At 39.4% G+C, this 27,653-nt stretch overlaps 1 protein-coding gene across 1 annotated transcript; it reads right to left on the bottom strand.

The window, feature by feature from the left end:
• Nucleotides 1-514: 514 nt before the first annotated feature.
• On the bottom strand, nt 515-17,193 carry cusr (Copper-only SOD repeat protein). Its single transcript, XM_077569744.1, has 18 exons — nt 17,085-17,193; nt 13,515-15,585; nt 13,164-13,263; nt 12,532-12,600; nt 12,335-12,442; nt 12,110-12,242; nt 11,440-11,554; nt 10,806-10,927; nt 10,450-10,533; nt 6,915-8,985; nt 6,564-6,663; nt 5,933-6,001; nt 4,742-4,849; nt 4,517-4,649; nt 3,852-3,966; nt 3,045-3,166; nt 2,688-2,771; nt 515-913 (listed from the first exon to the last, which is right to left on the bottom strand). Exons 1-18 carry the CDS (start codon nt 17,119-17,121, stop codon nt 828-830), a joined length of 5,727 nt encoding a protein of 1,908 aa, XP_077425870.1. The 5' UTR covers nt 17,122-17,193; the 3' UTR covers nt 515-827.
• Nucleotides 17,194-27,653: the final 10,460 nt, after the last annotated feature.

Genomic DNA, 27,653 nt, shown 5'->3' with positions numbered 1-27,653 from the left:
TCTGCAAGACATTGACTGATCTACTTTTCTATTCCTTTTCTGATTACTTATTAGTAGAAGGGTGACACATCAGAGTAGCTACACTTTAGGTGGCTACATTAGCATAATGTGCAATATAACTAAACTGTATACATACACAGCTTTGATTCTTTCCTTTTAAATAAAAGGACACTCATCCTCATTCATCTAACATTAGACCAATTGTGTCCAATTTCTGTTCATATCTCATTTAGCCTCTGCTGGCAGGTTGTTAGAGTAGTCAAATGAGATTTCATCACATTTTGAAAACAAAATAATCCTCACAAATCAAAATAGAACGGTCCAAAGCTTTTCAACGAGCGGAGAGCTCCTATTCACCAAGTAAGACCAACATTTTGACTTGTGACGTAATTATGACGTAAGATCGGAATTGTGCATATGGACGCTGTGGACAGAATTGAGTTATTGTTTTTGCACCCTGTTAAAGCACTCAGAAGCACTCTGTACCATCCTCTAAAATCAGTCACACAGAGTATACAAACATTGGATTTTATTCAGTATACTGTACACAGATTTACAGAAAAATGTATAGTGTATGCATTAACACCGAAGTATAGGAATGTCAAAATGAATACCAGAAAATACTGTAACACTGTAAATTACATTCAAAATACAAATACTGTACATTGGAAAATGAGGTTTATCGAATTAGTTTGTTAATGAATCATTTGTAAAAGTCAGATGCGAACACTATGTTGTGGTGCACTTCATTCCATGAACACATTCAGTTAAACAAAATGCGGATGAAACAGATGCTGTGCAGCAGTGGTAGTAGGTGTGAATGATACTCAAGCTGTAGCACGTAGTAGACACGTTGCAACCATAATGAAGACGATGAAAAAGATTTGGGGAGCCAGCCGTCCGCACGCACTTCCTGGAAACGTGAAATCAGGGTTTTCACAAAAAGGATTCAACTTTTTCTAAATCACTGAAAATCTTATTTTATTGTCTTTTCATTTATTTCCTTCTTTCTACAGTATATCACTTGTCATGGGTGAGTTGGAGACTGTCCCAACTGACCTGGGGCAAGAATATTATCTGAATATTATTACACAACATGACTTGCTTAAACCTAGGGCTGGACGATTTTGCCTAAAAATAAAATCTCCGATTTTTTAAACATTTTTTTCCCCTCATGATTTTATATTATTATTATTATTATTATTATTATTATTATTATTATTATTATTATTATTATTATTTACATAAACCAATAACTTAAAATGTTTTGGTTTTATTTTATCAGTTAACAAAAGTAACCATATTTCTTCTCTTGGAATCAATGTGCAAAACTTCTACCTTGAATCAAATACTATGAGTTGATAAATTAGAAAAGTAAACCTTTTTTTTTGTCAACTTTGTTCTAAAAGCTAAACAGTGCTACGTACTTGTGTCCCTCCAATATGACACAAATAAACATCACATTTTGGCTTTAATGTAGGGACCGAGGTCTGAGTTTGTCATGCCCTCCAACCGTCTGCTGGTTTTACAAGTACAAGTACTGTTATGTAAATTGAGGTGGCTGTTTTGCCATGACTGGCAAATTTCCTTTCAGCGTTATTTGATTGGCCAGTCCCCGGAGTAAGAAAGTCTTGGCATGCCGTAAATCGGCTATTTTACCGTGATTAGGCCGCTTCACCGTTCACCCCATCCTATAGATCTCCTTTCACTTCTCAAATTTTTTTGTCACTAAAAATTGGCTGTTATCAGCATTACCAGTCCACTATACGACATTTCATAAGGATTTTATGACGACGCAGAGGCTGATAAGCGTCACGGACACGGCGAGTGAAAGTAAGCTTGTCTTTCATACTGGTAAGTGCTTGCAAAGCGAGTCCTTCTTGACTAGATAGCGTACATGTTGCGACCACGCAGCAACATAAACGTGCACATTTGTGCTATTCACATAAGCTTGTAAATGTCTATAAGCAATCAGGATAAAATATCCAATTACAGCAGGCTAAAGATTTCTCGCTCCGGCGATTGATCAATATTGAAGCCGTTAAGAGCAAAACTATCGCCAGCATTTGAGTTGCCAGTCACGGCAAAATAACCACTGCCTAAACAAATGGCGTGGGGCGACTTGAGCAATATACTTGCGGCTAGGTAGCATGAGTTGCACATACCTGGCTTCTCCCGTTTTCAGTAAGTGGTGTAATCGATTCTTATTAGCGTCTTATTGTGCCCCTTTCTTGTCATACGTGCTTCCTTGTGTTAATAACTCCTCCACGGTAACATGGTACACTGTTTGTTCGTTTTTTTAGCAGGAGTTTGTTTGCTGTTGTTGAGTTCCTCTCGTATGGAGTGTGTGAGGACACAACCAGCAGCGCTAAAGCTACGGAAGCCCATGGGGGCGAAATCAGCGGGCGCGGCGCAACAAAAGTCGGGGTAAAACTCGATGTTCTAATTTTTTTAATTGTCCAAAACAAAACACTCAAATTAATTAAAAAAATTGATTTATCGCCCAGCCCTACTTAAACACAATACTTGCATAAAATACTTGATTATCTGGTTTTGTAACACAAATCTTCAATATTATTCAAATCATTTCGCTCTCATTGATAGTTTTCATTAATAGCAGATTTAGAGTGGTGTTTCCATCTGAGTTACACTTGAATCTTTGGTCATATTATATAATGCACACTTACTGGAGTTGCACTCTTCTGACTCTCGGAATCTGCCCATCAGTTCACTGGTACTGACGGAGTTCAAAAGATCTGCATCGACATCCCCTGAAAACAAAAGACAATATTGCTACTTATTGTCACATGCTGTAAACTATCCTTACTGATTAATTAAAACTCATCAGGTGCAGGGAGATAGTCATCAATATTCATGTCCAGGATTAGAATAGCCTATAGATCTTACTGAGAATTAGATTGCAAATATAATTTTGTTCTATTAGAGGAAGCTCACAACATACTGTATATTTTAAAATGTCTAACAAGAGCCTTCTTCTTTTGGATTGTTTCGCACGTCTTATTGCTTGGAGGATAAAAGCATACCTGATATCATGAAGTTTACTCGCTCGCATCCTCGATTCTCAGGTGTGGGAGAGTCGCCCAAAATGGTTACTCTTGCTGTTTCCGTCTGCACGACAAGGGCAACAAGACTGCGGAATTCGAATCTGGTGAAACAAGACAAAAAGAAAAATACTTTTGATAATGGTTTGTTTATGATAAGGGCATGATTTTAAAATTTGAAATTGATTAAAAAAATAATAATAAAAATAAATATTGTAGAGAATGCAACAAGTCAGTCAAGCAGAGCAAATACAAATTAGAATAATACAGGCTCAATAAAGAGGAAGTCAACTCAAAACGTTTCTTACAATAATATGTATAATATGTATGCGCCCCCGTTGACTGAACATGACATGACAGTTGCTCAGAGCTCAGGTAACAACCAATCATGGCTCACCTGATTGATGAACCGTCATTGGTTGTTACGCTAGCCCTGAGCAACTGTGATGTCACTTTCACTGTGACAACATTTGACAAAATGGCCGTCCCCTGAGACGGATAAAACGGGTTGATTTTGCTGCTTTAATAAAATTCTACAAACACAATATAAATCAGAATATCATGTTTATGCCCTGCGATTGGCTGGCAACCAGTTCAGGGTGTACCCTGCCTACTGCCCAAAGCCAGCTGGGATAGGCTCCAGCACCCCTGCGACCCTTGTGAGGAAAAGCAGCCAAGAAAATGGATGGACGGATGGAATATCATGTTTAGACTAGTGGGGCTACATTGAACACATTGTATAGAAAATGTTTTGGTTGACTTCCCCCTCAAGCATATTTTTACACTCACCTGCTGAAGTTCTGAACACTGGGGAAGGTCTGGTTTGCAGAAGGAGATTCTGCGATGATGTCAGCGCATGCAATGATGTCCTCACCATCCTTCAGCACCAAAGATCTCTTGACCACTGTGAAAATAAGTTAGTATTTTTAGAGCATAGCATTTTCACTCACTTAAAGGTGCATTAAGGAGTTTAAAAAGTTCATACTAAAATATTTTTCTACATCATACATGCTCCAACAAGGCACAGATGAGTACAAAGAGCCCTGACGTGTTAACTGCAACTGCATCTGGCAGCTTGTATCTTTCCTTCAGTGTGCAGTGTTCGGGACGAGGCGGCAGTAACGTTTTAGCCAGAGGTGGACGTCGCGAGTAAAAAAAGATCCACAATGCACATACGTACCCATATAGCATGTCATATAAAGATACTATATAAATAAACAGAAACTTGGAATGGAATCGCTCTCGTTCAACTTGTCTTTAAATCCTGTAAAAGTGTCTCTATTGCCTCATTCTCATTCAAGTACACAATGGGGTTTCATTTGAGTTAGTTAATGGCAGTTGGAGAGAAGAAGTTGTTGCACTGCAGGCTCTCTGAATGGCCTCATTTTGTTGGTTCAATTGTGACAAGAACGTTGCATAATCATAATAAATGCCATCAGGGTGTGTGTTGTCACCTGTGTGATCCCCGGACAGCTGAATGATGCTATCAGTGTAGAGCTGTTCCTCCGTCAGGCTGATTGCGCCGTGTCTTGCAGATAACTCTCCAACCACACAGCTCAGAGGGTAATTCAAAGAGCAGGTAGAACTCTAAAAAGAAGAAAAAGTTTCAATATAAATGCATGAGTTTCATGGTTAAGTGTAGATTAGCCATCACAATTGAAGAAGCATTTAAGTCTTACCATTGATGTCATGTTAAAAGGATTATAGGCTCCTTGGTAATTGGTACACTGACTGCTATTACTGGCGCCGATAAGGTTATTTGATATGAAGAGTGATGCCTCCGTGAGCTGCAAAGAGACATTGAAACAAAAACAAAGTATAGTCTTTTTTTCTGAATCACACACATCACCCACGCACAGTTATGAGTGAATATTTCTTTCACTGCGGATTTAGTAAAGCAAACAACTTTTGTCCTTGAAGATAATTCTTGTCATTTACTGAACATAATTGTGTGCAGGTATGTAGGCCACTGCTTTCTCAGTAATTCTTTTGTTTCTACCAGGTTGCCTTATCACCTGATTTAATCACCCATTTGCTTCCCCTACGAGATCATACACTGAGCATTTCACGTCTTTGAACATTCACATTTTTAAATGCACTATAGTTGTATTTCTTTGTGAATGAGGTCCCTGACAATTTTTACAAAAAGTTTTTAACTTTATTATGCAGATTACTGGAATACCAATCTCCTGCCTAGAAAATACATCACCTTATTATTTGAATAACAATAATTTAGTTAAAATAGGAATATATTACCTTCAGGTTCTATTTAAACTTTCATACAGTCAAATGTCAAATAATAAGTCAGTTTGAAGTAGCGTCACATCAACGTCTCAAGTAGTTGTTGTGCCTGGAAATGGATAGTTTGGGGGAAAATGTGAAATCGGAAGCGTCAACCGAACTGAAAAATGAAAACAAATGGGGGCAATAGGGGTTTCCCATCTTAAAACATTTGTGCAATTTTAATCCCAATGAACTTTTTTTTTTTTTAACAGTAAATCAAAAGCATTTTTGTTTTAATTACACCACCTCCAAGCTCAGCCAGCGCAGTTGCATATGGCAGGAAATAGTCACGGTGTCATCAGTGTACAGTATGTTTGCATACCTAGCTGTTACTTTGTGACGAAAGACGACATACATGCACAACAAACGTATTTTATCCATAACCTCTTGTGTCTGTTTTTTTCAGATTGCATACAAAAATGAAAATAACTAAAACAAATAAATAATAATAATTATTATTATTATTTTTATTTTTATTATCATTTTTATTATTATTGTTATTTTTATTATTATTATTATTATTATTATTATTATTATATACACAATATCCAGAATAATGATAATTTGCACAGTTATGCAATGCTTACATTTGCAGATCGTAGATTGACCTCCAGGGTGGTGTCACCGCTACTTCCATCAGGAAACATTTGCTGGATCTGGAAGACATCAATCAGGGATAGATAATTGCTTTGCATTCATTGCTTATTAAGCATAGTAAACATTGCTGTGCTCTCCTAATTCTGTGCTCTGCATGCTTTAGAAAGCCAAAGCAGAATGAATCCTGATTTTAAAAATGTTTTTATGGTAAATCATTTTGATTTTCTCCAGACACCTCACATGTAACATTACTAAGTTGTTGGCTCATTTCCGTAGATGCTGCAGGACTCAGCACAGTGTCTCTGAAGGTTGGCTGACAGACACAGCTGTTCTCCTTTTGAGCTTCATAGTTCACAGGGCATTTAGGTTCTTCCCGCCACAAAATGAATGCTAAGTTAAAATACTGATCTTGATCCTTTACCTCCCTCGTGCAACCTACTGTACCGCAGGTACTGTATAATCAATTGCCTATCTCACATATTTTTGTGGCAGCTTGGCTCAAGTTACGGCTGTCAATGAGGACTGAATTGTACACATTTGTGATTAATTGTTCTGTCAACATTTTCTATATACCCGGTGAGCTTCAACCAATCGGAGCAAATGCAGACTTTCAATGCTTACCATTCTGACGGTCCCATTTAAAGAGCCAGTAAACACAGCCTTGGCAATGGTCCATTGTCCATCTGTATTTCTGACAGCGGATACGTCAGCACATTGCTTTCTGTGAAAAGGTGCATGTTCGTGCATATAAATGAATGAGAAAGGAAAGGGTGGTTTCACATAAGATGTTGTTTTGAGTGACTATCAGTGAATGAAGAATAGGCATTATATTAAAACAAGGGGGATCTGTTACAAAGTACAGGCCATTTGACACTTATGACTGCCATCAAAAGGCAAGTCCCACCCTTTATTCATTCTGATTATTTCAGACCCTTTCATGGACACACACCCATCAACACATTGTGTTCTCACCTTGATCCATTGGTGTAGTGAAGCACAACAGATCTTCCCACGATGCTGTAAGGCCCAGTTAATGGTAGGTTGCTGTCTACATGGATCTCCTCCGATTCCGTCAGTTGAGTCAGCAGCCCAAATTTTCCACTAATATCACCTATTTCATATTGGTCAACAGTGCCAGTTCCAGGATCAGGGGACTGTGAAATGTTGACCGACAGCGGGTTGTAGTGACCTCCGATGTTTGCAGCTGAGCATGGTACTGTCCTGTTTGGTTTGATGGGCAAAATGTGAACATGGTAGCCACCGGCCATGGCATTCAGGTTGAACAATGACACAGATACATTTGTGGGGCCATTAGGGACAGACTGGATGAACTCAATTTGCCCTGTTGACATGCCAGGGCCAAACCAAGGTCCAAGGCTTGCTCTGGGTACACGCACCATAGTAATATTTGCACACGCAATCCTTGGCGCCCCTCTTCCTGCCTCATGTATGACCACAGAACGGCCAATAATGCCTGAGCCCTGCAACCAGGAAGTGACGTCAGTGAAGAAACTTTTTGATTCGACGCCGCCAACTCTTGCATTGATGTCGAGGGCCCTGTGTTTATTGGCAAAGTCTCCAACTTCACAGGCTATTGGGGTGGATGGACCGCAGTGGAGATCATAACTAATGTCGGTTGTGTTAATGTTGAAAGGGTTCCAATGACCTCCTGTTGTGCCGCAGCGTGCCTCATCATCGTCCCTTTCTGAGCTGATGGGGTACATGTGTATATGCCAGTTGTGGTTTGTGGTTGAGGCCATTGTGGAGTTTCCGTGTGACAAAACCACAAAGGTGGAGACATCAGAAAGGGGGTTGTCTTTCAGCTGGGTGAACCACATGTTGCCAACCAATGGGCTTCTGAACGTAGCTCTGGCGACAATGACTTCACCAGGATAGCCAATGCTGGAGCAGACATACCTGGCACCATCCAATAGGTGAATCACAATGGACCGACCAACAATGCTGTTTTGTCCAAAAAGAGGGAGGTTGAAGTCTACAAACGTCACATCCGATTCGTTTTTATTTGCAAGGGACATGTGCTTTGCACTGAGGTCTCCAACTTCGTACAGGTCATGTGTTGATCCAGGCCCACTGGGGTATGTTGGGGCGTTTGTGTCGAGACCAAATGGATTCCAGTGGCCACCCAAATTGTCATTGGAACACAGGTCTGTGGAAGAATTTCTGCCTGAAGGGACAGGAAAATTGTGGACATGGAAACCAGCGACCAAGCTCCGCAAGTTATTTAGGTTGAGCATCAACTCGGTCTGATCGAAAGGGGAAGCCTGACGGAAGCTGATGTATCCATTTATCCCTTTCATATCAAATAGAGCGGTCACTTGTTTCTCTGGCACATTATAGATTTGAGCGCATATGTCGGTTGAATTTATGCGAAGGATGAGAAAGGCCGTGTTGCGGTCGTAGTCACTTAGATCCAGGCGAGATTTCCCAAGTTGCAAAGGAGTTCCAATGTTGATGACACCAAGATTTGTTAAAGCTAAATTACTAGGGAGAGCATCGCAGCTTGCGGCTGAGTTCACTAAGCCAAAGAGCGTCATGGTGGTCGAGGGCGCATTGACTTGACCGATTGTTACAAGATCTGCTAGGAGCCTTGCATCGCTGAGTCCAACGTTACGGCGAATATAAACATTACCGGCAATCTCTCCGGTGAACCTAGCCTGCCTTGTCACGACTGTTTGCCCGCAACTTACAACTGTGCATACAAGACTGTTGTTGCAAGTCTGCACAGTCAGCGAGAGATCATTCAGGTTTGAGCGCTGTTCAAAGAGACTTGACACATCGACGTCGGAGCTTGTGGGATCAGCAGTGAATGTGAAAACACTCGAGCCAATGTTCGCTTCTGAGCATGGATCGGCAAAGTGGCCATACTTGACGGGGAACACGTTGAGGGAAATGTTTAAGGGACCGCACGATCCGGCACCAGTTACGTTGACCCTGGCCGTCTGGGACGTAGAGTCAAATATGACCTCTCCCATGACTCCACCCATGTTGAGTGGCGCCAAAAATTCAACGCAGGGGGCGGGACCTAAAAAAACACACCACATTAATAGGACTTGATAGGGGAATATGTGAAAATTGCAGTTTGTTATATCTGATTAGGCACAACATTCACATCCATATTTACGCCTTAATTGTATATTTTACTTACAAATTCATACACCACTTTTATACTGTATTACTAGCAATGATACTGACACAAAATAAAATGCTTCAGACATTAATTTCATTTTGCACCTCTATAACAGCTCTTCAAGTGAAAATATGCATTGTGCAGGTATCTCTTCGCGGCAGAATTAGCGTTGGCACAAATACATGCATTTTGTTCAGTTGCATTATATGCATATGTTCTTCCCCTTACAGTTTAAAACACACAGTGAATGTATGAACATTTGAAATAAATTATATATGAATGGACTGGGAGAATCTTAAAAAAATTGCTACCTATCACTGTGATGGTAATCTTTTCAAATACTGTATTGTTTGCTAATCATATTTTAGAAATACAGTACTAGGCAATAGCATCATTAAATGTATTTATTTATTTATATAAGATCAAGAATTGATTGTAGCTTGGGCCTGCCCGTGCACCACCCGCATTACAAGATAACGTGGAGGTTAGTTGTGTGTGTGTGTGTGTTTTTTTGTTGCCGCTTTTTTTCCTAGTCAGTATTTTGGGTTGTCAAAACAATTGCTCTGAGGACAATCTTTAAAAAAGCTAGTTCTGGCCTTTAGACTTAAGCATACTTTTTTTTTGTCTATTTAAATACACTAAACACTATAAAGGACAAATGAAAAACTAATAGTATAATTTAACATGGATGAATCCTCTTCCAAGTGAACCAGGAACAACATCTCAAACTGCAAATTACACCCCATTTAACTGTAGCATCCCTGAATTTAATTCTATCACTCAGCGTAGTCATAAATAATATGGAATGGAGATCTTGATGTAATGTCCCAAATGTGTACAGTAACATCTTTAGTATTAAATATCGACAAGCATTTCATAACATTTCAGTAAAATTTTAAGATAACTTAATTTCACTTTTCTTCTCCACTCAATTGTGTAGGTCTGGTATACAGCATCCGACTATCAATCCATTTTCATCCCCTTAGCCAAGGATGTGGCACAAAATCGCAACTTATTTTATTATCTTTTCATTCCTTTCTTTCCTCTTTCTACAGTATTCTACAAGTCCTCATTAGGGTCACGGGTGAGTTGGAGTCTGTCCCAACTGACTTGGGGCAGGTGGGGTACACCCTGGACTTGTCTGATTATTATTACACAACATGACTTGCTTAAAATACAATACTTGCATAAAATACTTGATTATCTGGTTTTGTAACACAAATCTTTAATATTATTCAAATCATCTCGCTATCATTGATAGGTTTTTTTCTTTTCTTTCATTTTTTAAGCAGATTTAGAGTGGAGTTTCCATTTGACTTACACTTGAATCTTTGGTCATATTATATAATGCACACTTACTGGAGTTGCACTGTTCTGACTCTCGGAATCTGCCCATCAGTTCACTGGTTCTGACGGAGTTCAAAAGATCTGCATCGACATCCCCTGAAAACAAAAGACAATATTGCTACTTATTGTCACATGCTGTAAACTATCCTTACTGATTAATTAAAACTCATCAGGTGCAGGGAGATAGTCATCAATATTCATTTCCAGGATTAGAATAGCCTATAGATCTTAGTGAAATTTGATTGAAAATGCAATTTTGTTCTATTAGAGGAAGCTCACAACATACTGTATATTTTAAAACGTCTAACAAGAGCCTACTTCTTTTGTATTGTTTCATACGTCTTATTGCTTGGAGGATAAAAGCATACCTGATATCATGAAGCTTACTCGCTGGCATCCTCGATTCTCAGATGTGGGAGAGTCGCCCAAAATGGTTACTCTTGCTGTTTCCGTCTGCACGACACGGGCAACAAGACTGCGGAATTCGTATCTGGTGAAACAAGACAAAAAGAAAAAGAAAACACTTGAACTACTCCTACTCAATTCAATACTTGTTATAAGGGTTTGTTTATGACAAAGGCATGATATGGAAACTTGAAATTTATTCATGTATATATACACATAAATAAGTCAACTCAAAAAGTTTCTTTACAATAATATGTTGTATGCGCCCCCGTTGACTGAAAATGACATGACAGTTGCTCAGGGCTTAGGTAACGACCAATCATGGGTCACCTGTTTTCTGAGTTTGTTCATGTGATATTCACAATATGAGCCGTGATTGGTTGTTACTTGAGCCCTAAGCAACTGTGATGTCATTTCCAGTATGACAGCAAGCAACAAAATGGCCTTCCCCTGAAATGGATAAAACGGGTGGATTTTGTTGCTTTAATCATATTCCACAAGCACAATATTAATCAGAATACCATGTTTAGACTAGTGGGGCTACATATTATTGTAAAGAAAATGTTTTGGTTGACTTCCCCTTCTTTTTACACTCACCTGTTGAAGTTCTGAACACTGGGGAAGGTCTGGTCTGCAGAAGGAGATTCTGAGATAATGTCAGCGCATGCAATGATGTCCTCACCATTCTTCAGCACCAAAGATCTCTTGACCACTGTGAAAATAAGTTAATATTTTTAGAGCATAGCATTTTCACTCACTTAAAGGTGCATTAAGGAGTTTAAAATGTTCATACTAAAATATTTTTCTACATCATACATGCTCCAACAATGCACAGATGAGTACAAAGAGCCCTGACGTGTTAACTGCAACTGCATCTGGCAGCTTGTATCTTTCCTTCAGTGTGCAGTGTTCGGGGCGAGGCGGCAGTAACGTTTTAGCCAGAGGTGGACGTCGCGAGTAAAAAAAGATCCACAATGCACATACGTACCCATATAGCATGTCATATAAAGATACTATATAAATAAACAGAAACTTGGAATGGAATCGCTCTCGTTCAACTTGTCTTTAAATCCTGTAAAAGTGTCTCTATTGCCTCATTCTCATTCAAGTACGCAATGGGGTTTCATTTGAGTTAGTTAATGGCAGTTGGAGAGAAGCCATGAAGTTGTTGCACTGCAGGCTCTCTGAATGGCCTCATTTTGTTGGTTCAATTGTGACAAGAACGTTGCATAATCATAATAAATGCCATCAGGGTGTGTGTTGTCACCTGTGTGATCCCCGGACATCTGAATGATGCTATCAGTGTAGAGCTGTTCCTCCGTCAGGCTGATTGCGCCGTGTCTTGCAGATAACTCTCCAACCACACAGCTCAGAGGGTAATTCAAAGAGCAGGTAGAACTCTAAAAAGAAGAAAAAGTTTCAATATAAATGCATGAGTTTCATGGTTAAGTGTAGATTAGCCATCACAATTAAAGAAGCATTTAAGTCTTACCATTGATGTCATGTTGAAAGGATTATAGGCTCCTTGGTAATTGGTACACTGACTGCTATTACTGGCGCCGATAAGGTTATTTGATATGAAGAGTGATGCCTCCATGAGCTGCAAAGAGACATTAAAACAAAAAACAAGCATAAGTTGCATGCACTGTATTTTTTATTTTTATTTTTGCACAGGTATGCAATGCTTACATTTGCAGATCGTAGATTGACCTCCAGGGTGGTGTCACTGCTACTTCCATCAGGAAACATTTGCTGGATCTGGAAGACATCAATCAGGGATAGATAATTGCTTTGCATTCATTGCTTATTAAGCATAGTAAACATTGCTGTGCGCTCCTAATTCTGTGCTCTGCATGCTTTAGAAAGCCAAAGCAGAATGAATCCTGATTTTAAAAAATGTTTTTATGGTAAATCATTTTGATTTTCTCCAGACACCTCACATGTAACATTACTAAGTTGTTGGCTCATTTCCGTAGATGCTGTAGGACTCAGCACAGTGTCTCTGAAGGTTGGCTGACAGACACAGCTGTTCTCCTTTTGAGCTTCATAGTTCACAGGGCATTTAGGTTCTTCCCGCCACAAAATGAATGCTAAGTTAAAATACTGATCTTGATCCTTTACCTCCCTCGTGCAACCTACTGTACCGCAGGTACTGTATAATCAATTGCCTATCTCACATATTTTTGTGGCAGCTTGGCTCAAGTTACGGCTGTCAATGAGGACTGAATTGTACACATTTGTGATGAATTGTTCTGTCAACATTTTCTATATACCCGGTGAGCTTCAACCAATCGGAGCAAATGCAGACTTTCAATGCTTACCATTCTGACGGTCCCATTTAAAGAGCCAGTAAACACAGCCTTGGCAATGGTCCATTGTCCATCTGTATTTCTGACAGCGGATACGTCAGCACATTGCTTTCTGTGAAAAGGTGCATGTTCGTGCATATAAATGAATGAGAAAGGAAAGGGTGGTTTCACATAAGATGTTGTTTTGAGTGACTATCAGTGAATGAAGAATAGGCATTACATTAAAACAAGGGGGATCTGTTACAAAGTACATGCCATTTGACACTTATGACTGCCATCAAAAGGCAAGTCCCACCCTTTATTCATTCTGATTATTTCAGACCCTTTCATGGACACACACCCATCAACACATTGTGTTCTCACCTTGATCCATTGGTGTAGTGAAGCACAACAGATCTTCCCACGATGCTGTAAGGCCCAGTTAATGGTAGGTTGCTGTCTATATGGATCTCCTCCGATTCCGTCAGTTGAGTCAGCAGCCCAAATTTTCCACTAATATCACCTATTTCATATTGGTCAACAGTGCCAGTTCCAGGATCAGGGGACTGTGAAATGTTGACCGACAGCGGGTTGTAGTGACCTCCGATGTTTGCAGCTGAGCATGGTACTGTCCTGTTTGGTTTGATGGGCAAAATGTGAACATGGTAGCCACCGGCCATGGCATTCAGGTTGAACAAGGACACAGATACATTTGTGGGGCCATTAGGGACAGACTGGATGAACTCAATTTGCCCTGTTGACATGCCAGGGCCAAACCAAGGTCCAAGGCTTGCTCTGGGTACACGCACCATAGTAATATTTGCACACGCAATCCTTGGCGCCCCTCTTCCTGCCTCATGTATGACCACAGAACGGCCAATAATGCCTGAGCCCTGCAACCAGGAAGTGACGTCAGTGAAGAAACTTTTTGATTCGACGCCGCCAACTCTTGCATTGATGTCGAGGGCCCTGTGTTTATTGGCAAAGTCTCCAACTTCACAGGCTATTGGGGTGGATGGACCGCAGTGGAGATCATAACTAATGTCGGTTGTGTTAATGTTGAAAGGGTTCCAATGACCTCCTGTTGTGCCGCAGCGTGCCTCATCATCGTCCCTTTCTGAGCTGATGGGGTACATGTGTATATGCCAGTTGTGGTTTGTGGTTGAGGCCATGGTGGGATTTCCGTGTGACAAAACCACAAAGGTGGAGACATCAGAAAGGGGGTTGTCTTTCAGCTGGGTGAACCACATGTTGCCAACCAATGGGCTTCTGAACGTAGCTCTGGCGACAATGACTTCACCAGGATAGCCAATGCTGGAGCAGACATACCTGGCACCATCCAATAGGTGAATCACAATGGACCGACCAACAATGCTGTTTTGTCCAAAAAGAGGGAGGTTGAAGTCTACAAACGTCACATCCGATTCGTTTTTATTTGCAAGGGACATGTGCTTTGCACTGAGGTCTCCAACTTCGTACAGGTCATGTGTTGATCCAGGCCCACTGGGGTATGTTGGGGCGTTTGTGTCGAGACCAAATGGATTCCAGTGGCCACCCAAATTGTCATTGGAACACAGGTCTGTGGAAGAATTTCTGCCTGAAGGGACAGGAAAATTGTGGACATGGAAACCAGCGACCAAGCTCCGCAAGTTATTTAGGTTGAGCATCAACTCGGTCTGATCGAAAGGGGAAGCCTGACGGAAGCTGATGTATCCATTTATCCCTTTCATATCAAATAGAGCAGTCACTTGTTTCTCTGGCACATTATAGATTTGAGCGCATATGTCGGTTGAATCTATGCGAAGGATGAGAAAGGCCGTGTTGCGGTCGTAGTCACTTAGATCCAGGCGAGATTTCCCAAGTTGCAAAGGAGTTCCAATATTGATGACACCAAGATTTGTTAAAGCTAAATTACTAGGGAGAGCATCGCAGCTTGCGGCTGAGTTCACTAAGCCAAAGAGCGTCATGGTGGTCGAGGGCGCATTGACTTGACCGATTGTAACAAGATCTGCTAGGAGCCTTGCATCGCTGAGTCCAACGTTACGGCGAATATAAACATTACCGGCAATCTCTCCGGTGAACCTAGCCTGCCTTGTCACGACTGTTTGCCCGCGACTTACAACTGTGCATACAAGACTGTTGTTGCAAGTCTGCAGAGTCAGCGAGAGATCATCCAGGTTTGAGCGCTGATCAAAGAGACTTGACACATCGACGTCGGAGCTTGTGGGATCAGCAGTGAATGTGAAAACACTCGAGCCAATGTTCGCTTCTGAGCATGGATCGGCAAAGTGGCCATACTTGACGGGGAACACGTTGAGGGAAATGTTTAAGGGACCGCACGATCCGGCACCAGTTACGTTGACCCTGGCCATCTGGGACGTAGAGTCAAATATGACCTCTCCCATGACTCCACCCATGTTGATTGGCGCCAAAAATTCAACGCAGGTGGCGGGACCTAAAAGAACACACCACATTAATAGGACTTGATAGGGGAATATAAAATAATTACAGTTTGTTATATCTGATTAGGCACAACATTCACAACTTAACTGGAATTTGTACATACAAATTCATACACCACTTTTTATACTGTGTTACTAGCAATGGTACTGATAAAATATAAATCGCTTAAGTCATTAATTTCATGATGCAACTTGGTTTTAATTATAAAAGCTCAGAAAATGTACAACAAGTTCTTATTTCTTTAAGTGAAAGTGGAAATATGTATTGAGCAGGTATCTCTTCTTGGCAGAATTAGTACCAGCACAAATGCATACATTTTGTTCAGTTGCATTTACATGTATATGCATATGTTCTTCCTCTCACAGTTTAAGACACACATTGAATGTATGAACGTTTGAAATAAATTATATATGAATGGACTGGGCGAATCTTAACAAAATTGCTCTATGTGATGAGAACCATTTCAAATACTGTGATGCTTGCTGGACGTGTTTTAGACATACAGTACTGTGCTATAGATAGATAATATAAATTTGTTTGCTATCAAGATCAAGAATTGATTGTATTCATTCATTATAGAGCTCGGGCCTGCCCGTGCACCACCCGCTCTGCAAGATGATGTGGAGATTAGTTTTGTGTGCGTGCCACTTACAAAAACAAATAAACAAAAAAAGAGAGCAATGATGATGACATGTCAAATCGGTAAAATTACTGAATGAACAATACTGAGCTCTCCCCCCCCAAAAAAAATAATAATAATAAAATTTTTGGGGGTGCGTGTTTTGTTCCTTTTTTTCAAAATCAATATTTTGGGTTGTCAAAAAATCTTTAAAAAAAAAGCTAGTACAAGTGCAAAATTAATTGAATGAGTTAATATGGGTGAATGCTATTCTAAGTGAACCAGGGACAACGACATTTCAAACTGCATGATTTAACATGACAAATTACATTCCATTTAACTCTTAATGCAGTTATGTCATTCAGCCTGGTTATAAATAATATCAAATGGAGATCTCGATTAACGTCCCCAAATGTTTACAGTAACATCTTTAGTATAAATATCAACACGCATTTCATAACATTTAACTTCATTTCAGTTGTCTTTTCCACTCAGTTGTGTAGGTCTCGTATACAACATCCATCTATCAATCCATTTTCATCCCCTTAGCCAGGGCCATGGCACAAAGTTTTTGTATTATTTAACTTTTTACATCTATTACATAAAACAACTGCATTTAACTTCTCATATGAGCTCAGCAAGCACACATTTTTGTTGACACACTGCAGCAAATCATATGCAAGATTAGACAGACATCTAACTGTTTTACTTTTGCTTACCCTCCTTGCATAAAAATCGGTCAATTAACTAATTAGCAAGCCAATTAAAGGTTACTAGAAAAACAACACAAGCATACCTCTGTGGTAAATTAAGTTCTGTAAAAGTTAACATGACACCTGCTGAACACTGACAATAATGAGAAATATACTCACCAGTGAAGCTAAGTAGGAGAGCTATCAGGAGGCGCATGATGGCGGAACGAAAACAAATGCAAAATATGGACTGTGTCTTGTTGTAAAGTATGTGTGCATAAGTGTGTTCCCTAAGAATGAGTCCAGTGTGACTGGTTTGCAGAAATGTGCGAGCCTCTCTTATACTTCAATAATTGTGCCAGCTGTCTGTGTCAGCCTGTGATTGGTTATCAGGTCCGGTTCTGTTGTGTTCCTGATGAAAGGGGAGGGTTGAAGCCAATGTGGCTGGAGACCGCCTCTTCAAAGAGAACATTTGCACAGAAAGGTATTCAACATTTGAATATGCTCAACAGCAATGAAAAGATTAAAAAAAAAAAAAAAGGTTAAAATAAATTATTATTATCATCATTATTATTATTATTATATCCTTTGGTTGTGTTGCTGTTATGCTTCAAGAAAATGGAACTTAAAAAAAGACATAAATGCTATAATTTTGATGTGTGGCTTTGTTTTACATTTTGAATTCACATACAAGAAAAGGTTTTTGGTTTGTTTGTTTGTTTGTTTTAAATAGCAATACAGAAGGTTTGTAGCTGATGGTTTGTGGAATTTTCTTTTTCCTATTCCACTTCTCCGCATACTCGTCATCTGTCCTTGTGACTGGACTGAGGAAATCAAATGATAAAAAATAGTAACATGTTCTAAGAATAGACTGAACTCGCCCATCATTTTAGGCTGTTTGTGGTAGGCCACACAGCTATTTACTTCCACACCCAAGAGGGCATGTGAAGTGGATTAGCTCCTTCATTTGCCATGTTTGGACGACTGATTGCTGCAGAGGCCACAATTGTTATGAGACTATTTCTGTGTCCCTGCAGAAAGGACAGCAGGTTTGCTCTCTGCATTGGTTCACACTTGGAATATAAGCACTGCAACAACACATTATTATGATATGTAGAGACATAGCAGTGGTCCATTCTGAGTTTAAATCTCAGGCTCAAACTTGGGTGTTTTCTTTGTGAACTGTCCTTCTCCCACACTTTAAAAATGTTATGTTAGTTGAAGAATTGAATGTGAGTGTAAAAGGTTGTCTAAGGAAATCCAAACATTTTTTTTTAAAGGAAAATAAATAAATAAGGAAAAAGTATTCAAAATGGAGTTCCTTGTATCCAAATAAAATTCAAATACACTGATCTTGTTTTTCAGCGCTGGTTCATACGTCCATCTCTGTTAGAGCGGTTGGGTGCCCACCTTCGTGAGAATATGGGTTATAAATCAGTGCTAGTCCCTCCTTCCCAGGAAAAAGTGTCTATTCTCATGCCTGCGTTTTATTGCGATTGCACGGTTATCGTATTGTTATCAGTGTTGTCATCTGAATAATCAAAGCAGCTAATGTGTGTGTGAGTGCTTGTGAAAGCAGCTGCATAGTAATATACTTTATCTCTATAATGAATTTGTGATGTGTCACACATAAAATGGACTTAATTCATAAGGCAGAAAAAGGAGGGGACATTGATTCACTGGGTGGTGTCCTAATAAAGCCATCATAGGGAGGAACAAATGTAGCCAGTGTAATTACACAATCATGTAATTAAAACTCGAATGGGTTTTCTTTTGTATAGTTCCTAAGTAAGGAATCAAAGACACATTTCAAAGAATGGGTGGACCACATTCATTGGAAATGAAACAATAAAGACGCACATGCATAACACATTGAGTCATTTAGACTGACGAAAACGGAAAGTGCTTTACTTCACAATCAACTCTTATCACCTCATGTTTTAGGGTCATTTTGGGGTTTTGGCTGAAACAAAGTTGTGTTGTTGTTGTTATTTGTTGTTGATTTAAAAAAATATATATACTAAATGTGTTCACACATGGTACCAATGTCCTTATTTTTAAGAAACATTGCATTATTATGTAGAATGAAATGTGAACGCCATATTTGTGTTTGAATATGAAAAGAATAAATATTTTGAACTTTATTGAGTGGGTTGTATCCCAATTTACAAGATACCTTAGCTGTTTTAGAACCGTGGTTCAATCAATGTTTGGTTTATTATGCGTAGGCCTACAACTCAATTTGACGGCGTGCAGTTTGACCTGCAGTATTTAAATTTGCCATGTCCTCTAGATGGCGCAAGCACAGCATACTTGAATGCGTCAAGGTTCTGAAGCGTGCAGCAAAACATCTCATACACATGATACACTACCTGCCCTGCATCACACAATTTTGACATCGTATGGTCATTATTTTGTCATTCCATTTGATCTCATACATTATGTTTTGTTGCCTACTGTAGACAAGCCACTAGGCACGAGCACAGCTTTTTTTCCTTCCTGATAAACCTGGACCATAAAAAAAACCTCTCAAATAACATCCTTAAGCATTGCAAGTCATACCAATTCTTGCCATATTGAGATCGAGCTCCCACTGAAGACGGAGGCGAAAAGATAAACAGCAAACAAACATCACTGGCAAACCACTTGGGCTAAAGAATATCTGCTATGATTGTAAACTCCAGGTAGGCAACTGTCTGAACCACTCCCGATGGGTAGGCCGTGTAGGCCCGACAGGTTTTTTAGCAGGTGTCACAGTTGTTTTCCTCCCTACTAATAATGTAACTTAGGTGTGTTTATCACTTTATCGTCACATTTAATTATTCCCATTACTCACTGAAGAAAAGGAAAAACTTTGAACTGTCAGCGTGCTGCGGCGTCCTGCTACAGAGGAGCTAGTTGCTAACCCGCTACATAGTAACATGAGTCAGAGTTCCGCCTTCTTTACATATTACACACCGATGTACTATTTAAACACCATATTAACAATAAAAATGTAAAAACTAGCGACTGGGATAAAAGTTTGTTTTGCGGTTGATGTAACGCATCGTCATTAATGTCGTAGCGTAATTAGGTCATAATTCCGGTGCGTGCGTGCATGCATGCTTGTGTTTTTGTGAGAGATGAAGGCAAGGTTATTTGGATGTGAATCTGTAAAAGTTGCTTTCATAAGCGTTATTTGTCCGCTTTTTCCCCATTTCACACGTTATGATGGCAACAACTGTTATGGAGAAAGCAAATCTACTTTCCTTATGGGCTGAATAAATAATCTATGTATCTGAGGTGAACTGCTCACCACCCACCCGCGCCTATCTATCTATCTATCTATCTATCCATCCATCCATCCATCCATCCATCTATCCATCTATCCATCTATCCATCTATCTATCTATCTATCTATCTATGCATTTAAATAGGTGTCAATTACACCGTCGTCATTCGCGGTCCTGGCCGGTCTCTACCCCTGCAAATAGTTGGGGTTCACTGCTACTGTCTAAGTTACATTATTTTAATAGTATGGTGATTGGATTACGTTACTTCTTTTTTTAACAAGTAATAAGAAACTGTATCAGAAGAATACAATTTAAAAGTAAGCCTCCCAACCCTGCTTATATAGCATAACATGACCATGTATAGATAGATATTTTTATACATTGATACTGTCTTTTAAGTCTGCTTGATTTTGTCTCTCGAAATGCATCAAATTGATGTTTTTAAGTATGTATTAAGTATTTTAGATTTTTTGCATTCCCAATTACCCTCCTAGAGCGGTCGTATACTTGCCTCATTTTTCATCTCTGATTAATGCCTAATTATTATTATTATTATTTAAAAAGAACCAGTGTGCACCCTACTGCCCTGCAAAATTTGTGTTAATTGACCGCAGTGAATTTAAACATAATTTTTTTTTCAGTCAAATGATTTTTTTTTTTTGCTTTAACCATTGAGTTAGCTCGAGCGAGCTTGATCATATACAATCGTGCTCGAAAGTTTACTAGTGTATGTAAACTTTCAAGAACAACTTTGTCAAACGTTATTAGAACACCATTCCAATGTCAATAACACAAGTTGCTTGTGACGTCCATAAAATAAAAGACAAAACTGTACAACTGCCCCACCACATAAAAAAAAAAAAAAAAAAAAGATTAAAAAAAAATCATTGGCTGGAAAGGTTTGTGTTTCACTTCACCTCACCTCACTTGATATAAACCCATAAAATCCATGGTGAAGGTCTTATGTAGAAGGCTGTGTGAGCTCATCTTACATGGCAGACATGAAGTGGATTGCTCCCAAGCTGCAGTTGTTTTCTGGTTTTATCAACTAAAAGTTATACTTAAATCAGATTTTGTTAAATGGTTTAAAAAAAAAAAATGCTTTTGGTAGTGCCTGTGGGTTGGAGAGTGGCCCTAGTAGGTTTAAAGTTGTACATGTGAACTTGTCCAGAGGACAGAGATGACTTCATCATTACCTCACTCTCTGCTGCTTCACAACCTTATCAAAACCATGTGGCTCTGCTTGCTATACACACTGCAAAGTCATTGAGTCTTAGAGCTCAGTGCTTTTTTTCTTCTTTGTTAAGGATGAGCCTGGGTGTGTGTTTTTATCCAGGAACATAATTGTCTGTCTCTGGGGTGTAGACTTTGCATGATCAGGATTTTTTTGGGCCAATCACTTAAAAAAATAAAAAGATGACCGGCCAAATGTGATTCCCCGCCCCCCCCCCCCTCTTATTTTTAAACAATGTAACTGCTTTCAAAACATACATAAAATTACTAACTACTATCTGATCCACCGTTGAGATCTGCGTGCAGTTCCTTATAAATGTATTTCAACCTCTTGCATACACTCCAGCAAATTAGACTCTCCTTCCCCAATGTCAACGATGACGGTGCCTCTCACATGCTGATTTTTTAGGGAATGAGAAAAGCTACTACTGTTGGTGGTGAATCAAGTTATCCGCGTTCTCGTCCTCAATGGCTGTTTAAAACTTTACCAAGCGGTGTGTGTCTGCAAAAACACCAAAACCAAGTTTAGCCTGCTCCCTTTTTCCCACAGAGCGTTGGCCTAACAGCATGAGGCTAACATGGGTGTGGCAACCTGATCTGGTGTGAATTCTAATGTAGCAATTGTTATTAGCAAGGGTCATAAAACAACACCCAGTCACTCACCCGTCAGACGCACCCAACAATCCGTTACCAGTTTGTGAATGTGAAAGTAAAAATATTTGGTGTCACATGCCACACATCTATTTTTGGCATTAAGAAAGGCATGTATCAAGGAAGTGTTTATCACCATCATCAAGTAACCAGTTTAATTGCAAGTTGTTAAGACTTTGCGGTACTAATTATGGGACTGCTGAAAGCAGCACATATTACTCTCCACCCTAGAAAATCCCCAGAATCTCCAGACTTCCCTCTCCCCAGCCACTTCAGCCAGCTCATCCGACGGGACCCCAAGGCGTTCGTTCCCAGGACAGGACAACTTCCACATTTCTTGACCGATTCCAGTCGTTTAAATTTTAAACTGTTCAGCTCATTGACATTTTTTTTATGGACAGTAAGATACTTTTAGTTGATGTTGATTGTGGTTAACGTCCACATTTCTTGACCGATTCCAGTCGTTTAAATTTTAAACTGTTCAGCTCATTTACAAGAGTCAGCAGTCCCATTCAATTTTTCTAGTTTAAATGTATGTTCTACAGAGCATTGCTGGAGCACTCGCTAGTATTATTCCATTTGAAAAGAAAATGCCATAATTAATGGCTGTGGCAGACGTGCCTGTTCTGTAGAGGTGATCTTTCGAAAATGTAAAAACTTGACAAAATGTATAAAAATAGTGATAATGATATTTATGTTTCCAACCGTATTAAATCATTGTTGAATGTTGTGAGAAATCATTAACATGATCCACCTCTTCACATAGATTATTATTGTGAATAACAATTAACAATAATTTAGGTAAACTTGTTTTTTCAGCCCTTTGGATTAATCAGTTCCCAAGTTGTAGCTTTCACTTTCCAAAAGGTTGGTGACCCCTGGTTCAGTGTTGGGAGGGTCACATTATAAATGTGTGCCAATACAGTTCCTAGTTATCTCTTAAAAATGAAGTTAATTACGTAATCCAAGTACTGTAATATTAAAATAGGCCTGATGCAAGTTGATTAGGGCAGACCGGGGCTAGTTGTATCACTTTTGATACTTCTATATATTTCTTGGTATCAATACATCATGTAAACAAAATGTATACCAGATGAAAGACCAAAGTCTTATGTATATTTATTGGCGGCCGTGGCTCGGGGTGTAGAGACAGACGTTCGTTCAGTAACTAGAAGGTCGGCTGTTTGATCCCCGCTCTCCTCAAGTCATGTGTCGTTGTGTCCTTGAGCAAGGCGCTTCACGCACATTGCCTCCAGTGCTACTCGCATTGGTGTATGGAAGGTGTGAATGTTGGTGGTCGGCGAGGCCGTATGCGCACACTGGCAGCCACGCTTCCGTCAGCCTGTGGCTACTTATGTAGCTTGCCGCCACCACAGTGTGAATGTGTGAGTGCATGAATAATGTATCCATTCCATTGTAAAGCATTTTGAGTGTCTAAAAAAGTACAAGTATATAAATCTGATGCATTATTATTGTTATTATATATTTTTTGTATTCATGTCATTTTCATACTTTGTGTCAGTGCAGTTATAAGCCATCAAATAGAGGAAGTGAACATGTGACATGTTGCCCCACCAATGGGTAAGTTTTCACACTAGATGTCACATAGGATTTTGCAACTAATAAAACTCTTCTTCAGCTCTCCTGTTTGTTTGTTTGTCTGTTTTTACAGCCAGGGAAATTGTTTATCATTGATCTTGAAAATATAGTCATTTAGTCATTGAGCAAACTTTAACATAAATAAAATATTATGAAATTGATTAAAGTACTTAGGAACTGCTGGCATGTAGGTCATCGCTCTCAGCCTCAAATACCTGTTTTGCTTCGCTTAAACTGAAAATTTGAGATTGAATTGAACTTCAAAAAACTAAAGCATTTCGATTAATGGATACTTCATCATGAAACTTAAACCAGTCTTGACATGTGGGCATACTGTAGTTCCAACAACTCCAAAATCATTTTTTAAAAAATGAAACAAAACCTGGCAAACTAATTCCCTCACTCTTCAGACTCATCATCTGAAGAACAATTCTGGTTTACGTAAACAGAGTTCCCAGAGGTGCATTTTTTATTGTCCTACTCTTTGCATATGTGACAACAAACCCCAAAATAACTGAGCAAGTTGCCCCAAACTACCATGTTGGCTAATACTTGCTCAAGTTAGCTTAAAACAGAGCAGTGACTGAGGCATGACAAGATGACTGAATCTCTCCTCTAACTTGTCCACATGATTTGCTCTTTTATCTTGTGAAGATGAACCTCACTTCTTGTAATAAATAGTTACGCATTATGATGTGCGTGCAAGGAAACAACTTCAACCAAACATTCATCTCATAATTTTGCATAAGAGTTAGTAATCAGTCTTGTGAAGATGAACCTCACGTCTTGTAATAAATAGTTATGCATTATGATGTGCATACAAGGAAACAACTTTATGCACTGACATGTACACGGTGATAAACCACTTTTGGCAGTAGTGAGCCTGGCTACTGTTAGCGAGTACGTCTTTGCTCCTCAGTCATCTCTTAACTGGGTCAGTTTGTGTACCGAATGATGACCTCACCGTCTCTGAGATAAAACCCTGTCAACACTGCTTAACATTGCCTTAATGTTATTCTTGGAACTTGTTTTTTAGATTTATTTTGTTTGAGCGGCATGGTATGGCACATCATTTAAAATGTATTTTTCTTCTCAAGAGTGGCAAAATCCTAGTGAATTACAGATGGCTAAAACAAAAACAAACATATATATGTTATGGTAAGAATCTCATTACTTTTGTTAAGACAGATTTCACGCCCAGTGTTGTGCAGTGACGGTTACTCAAGAAGCAATGTTGCGTTACACCTTGTTCATGTAAGGGCAAAATGACTTGAAAGGAAAGTTCCCTCATGTTCGACTGTGAGGTCACAAATTCTATTTAAGTTCATTTCAATTAAAATAAAATTAAAACAATTTTTTTTTCAAAGGGACTAGAAGACTTAGAGAAAGACATAAAAGTGGACGAGATCCTTTGGAAATGTTTTAGTCCATTAATGGCCCAAACATCTGTTGGGAATTTTGCCTTTTAGCACCTTGTTAGACAGCAGCAAATTGTGCAAGTACTGAAGCTCAAAAAGTCGAAATAAGTTCACCTGCAACTGTTATAGTGCTTTTTGTGTTCATCCTATATTTGCCCAAAAGCTGAACATCTCTTATTTTTAATGATGATTTTATCAAGACGAGTGACCAAATACTATCTAGAATTATGACAGAAGCTTGTTGATGATGATTTATTTTAGTGGGATTTATAAATATGCATAATTTGTAACCTTCCACCTTGTGCACCCAGTTCTAAAAATACGGACAATTTAGCATGCGATTACACCAACACCCCTTGCACATGATGAGTGCATGTAAACTTCTGTCCACAACTGTACCACACACAAACATCTACACAGAGTTTCCACTGAGGATGTGTCTGGATGAAAGTAGGCAGATATACACAGTTGGACGTGTGTCGTGTTGCTGGGACTGTTGTCACAGGACGCAGTCTATATTTCCTTTATCTCAGCATAGGAAATAACTGAATGGGACCCATCTTTTGTTCTATGTTTCCAGGAGGGACACTGATATGCTCAGAGTTTGAGGTTACACAAACATTACATAGAGATCACGGTCATGTGATATCATCGACAACCATGTTTCTGTGTCCAATGACACAATTTAATTGGTGTTTAAGAGTAATATTGTAGACTGTTTAGAATAACTGAAATCAAGTAACGTTTTTTTTCTCTCCATTTCAATGTAGCGAAAATGTGTCTATAGGCCTATATCATGTCTTCTGCGCTTCCTCACTGCAGATTTGAAAAGGGGTGGGTGTGTCACTCTGTGTTGTCTTTATTGTGGGAACTACATTTTCATTTAAACATACTAACTGAACAACAAAGACCGTCAATGGTTCCATTTCAGACCATGATAACCGTCATTAAAACTGAGCCAGGAAAAAAAAAAAAGCAGACTTAACACAGCAGGTCTCTCACGTCTCCTTGATCCATTCTCACTGTGTCTAATTCATTTAGTCAGATTGTTGTGTAACTGAGTGAAATCACAGGATAGCAGTCAACGTTGACGGCAGTGCTTTGTGGGGTTGGGCAGTCATGTCCAACGCATCACAGAGGCTACCGCAGCGGTCAGCAGTGTGCGTTATGTAACTGTACTAGCTGTCGTGATTTTTTAAAAAAAAAATGAAAATGCTTTGACTGATAATAATAATTACAGACTCGGTGCGTATACATTGGCAAATGTTCTAATGTTAGAGCAGGCATCCAGCTACTGCTCCGCTTCCTGAGAGCAGCCATGGTTTATTTTGGGACAGGTATGTGCTTTTTCAGGGAGACTGATTGTGGTCACCAGTTTACAAATGAGTAGTCTGCTGCATACATGTTAGCATCTTGAAAATGAAATGATGCACATGAGAATATCAGAGTGTGGGGGGGATGTACTCGGATGGATGCATTCGGACTCAGTTGCGCATCTGCTGTTTGCTTGGCAAGCACAAGTCTGCTGCCTCAGGTAATGTTATTTTGATGAAACATTTCGTAATTAGAGGCATGCCACAACAGATTTCCTGTAAAATGATAGCTTGCAGTCCTAACAAGGGATTCATTGAAAAACAAGGATGCATATAAAATGAGTGTAAGGAGGGAATCCCTGACAATTTAGGTCAGATTTACAACTCCGTCAAAAATTTAATCGCTTTCCGTTGTTTGGGTACTATCGAGGCAAGGTTGATGCTACTTAAGCCACACCAGCTAGCTAGCACCTAGCTTCGGCTGGCTAGCTGGTGTGACGGAACTTTTTATGGAGTTGCTCCTAAGTCAATCATCGCCACCATGGCAGTGAATAAACTGCACTTCTAACAACACTACATACCAACATGTGACAGTTTTACTCAATTAACATTGATGGGTAGGATGAAACCGGGCAAAGCTGATTTGCTCAACATTTTTTCAGCATGCATCGTCTGTTTCATTTGCTCCGTTTGATTGATTGTCTGCCTGGCGAATTGTCCATGGTGACGTTCAAAGGTAGCTGAGGTAAACATGTAATAAATGTTAAGAATGACATTCAAGCTTCATTTCTTATTCACAAAATAAATGTTGCCAGTGTGACGAGTGGGTTTGGTCAGTGTCCAAGGTATGTTAATAATTAATTACACCACACGACTATTCTTTTTTTTTTTTTTGCACAAAGAAAATAACATCTGGTGTGACGTATTTGCTGAAATTGCCTTGCCGCACCTGGACTCTGCATGAAGAAAGAAACGTGAGAATAAAAGTGAGTGAATGGATGGGTGTGACATTATTCATGCGCTTTTCATATAACCCACCTGAGCCATCCAGTTTGATGGCTCATGTTTATAGTGTTAGACTGTGTTTACCTAATGTTTTGACTGAAGGCACAGGAAGAACCACTTCTTCGCAATTTTTTTTTATTTTCCTTCAAGTTGATGCAAGTTAATGCTCAGGAAAGAGCTTTCTGAGTTCAAACTACATAAAAAAAAAAAGCTTGTCAGGTGTCTCATGTTTCATAAAGTGGTGGACATAATTGCAGG

The sequence above is a fragment of the Vanacampus margaritifer genome, chromosome 7, assembly GCF_051991255.1.
Source record: "Vanacampus margaritifer isolate UIUO_Vmar chromosome 7, RoL_Vmar_1.0, whole genome shotgun sequence".
NCBI lineage: Eukaryota > Metazoa > Chordata > Actinopteri > Syngnathiformes > Syngnathidae > Vanacampus > Vanacampus margaritifer.
Note: the sequence above shows the minus strand (reverse complement) of the source record. Positions and strands in the feature narration are given on the sequence as shown.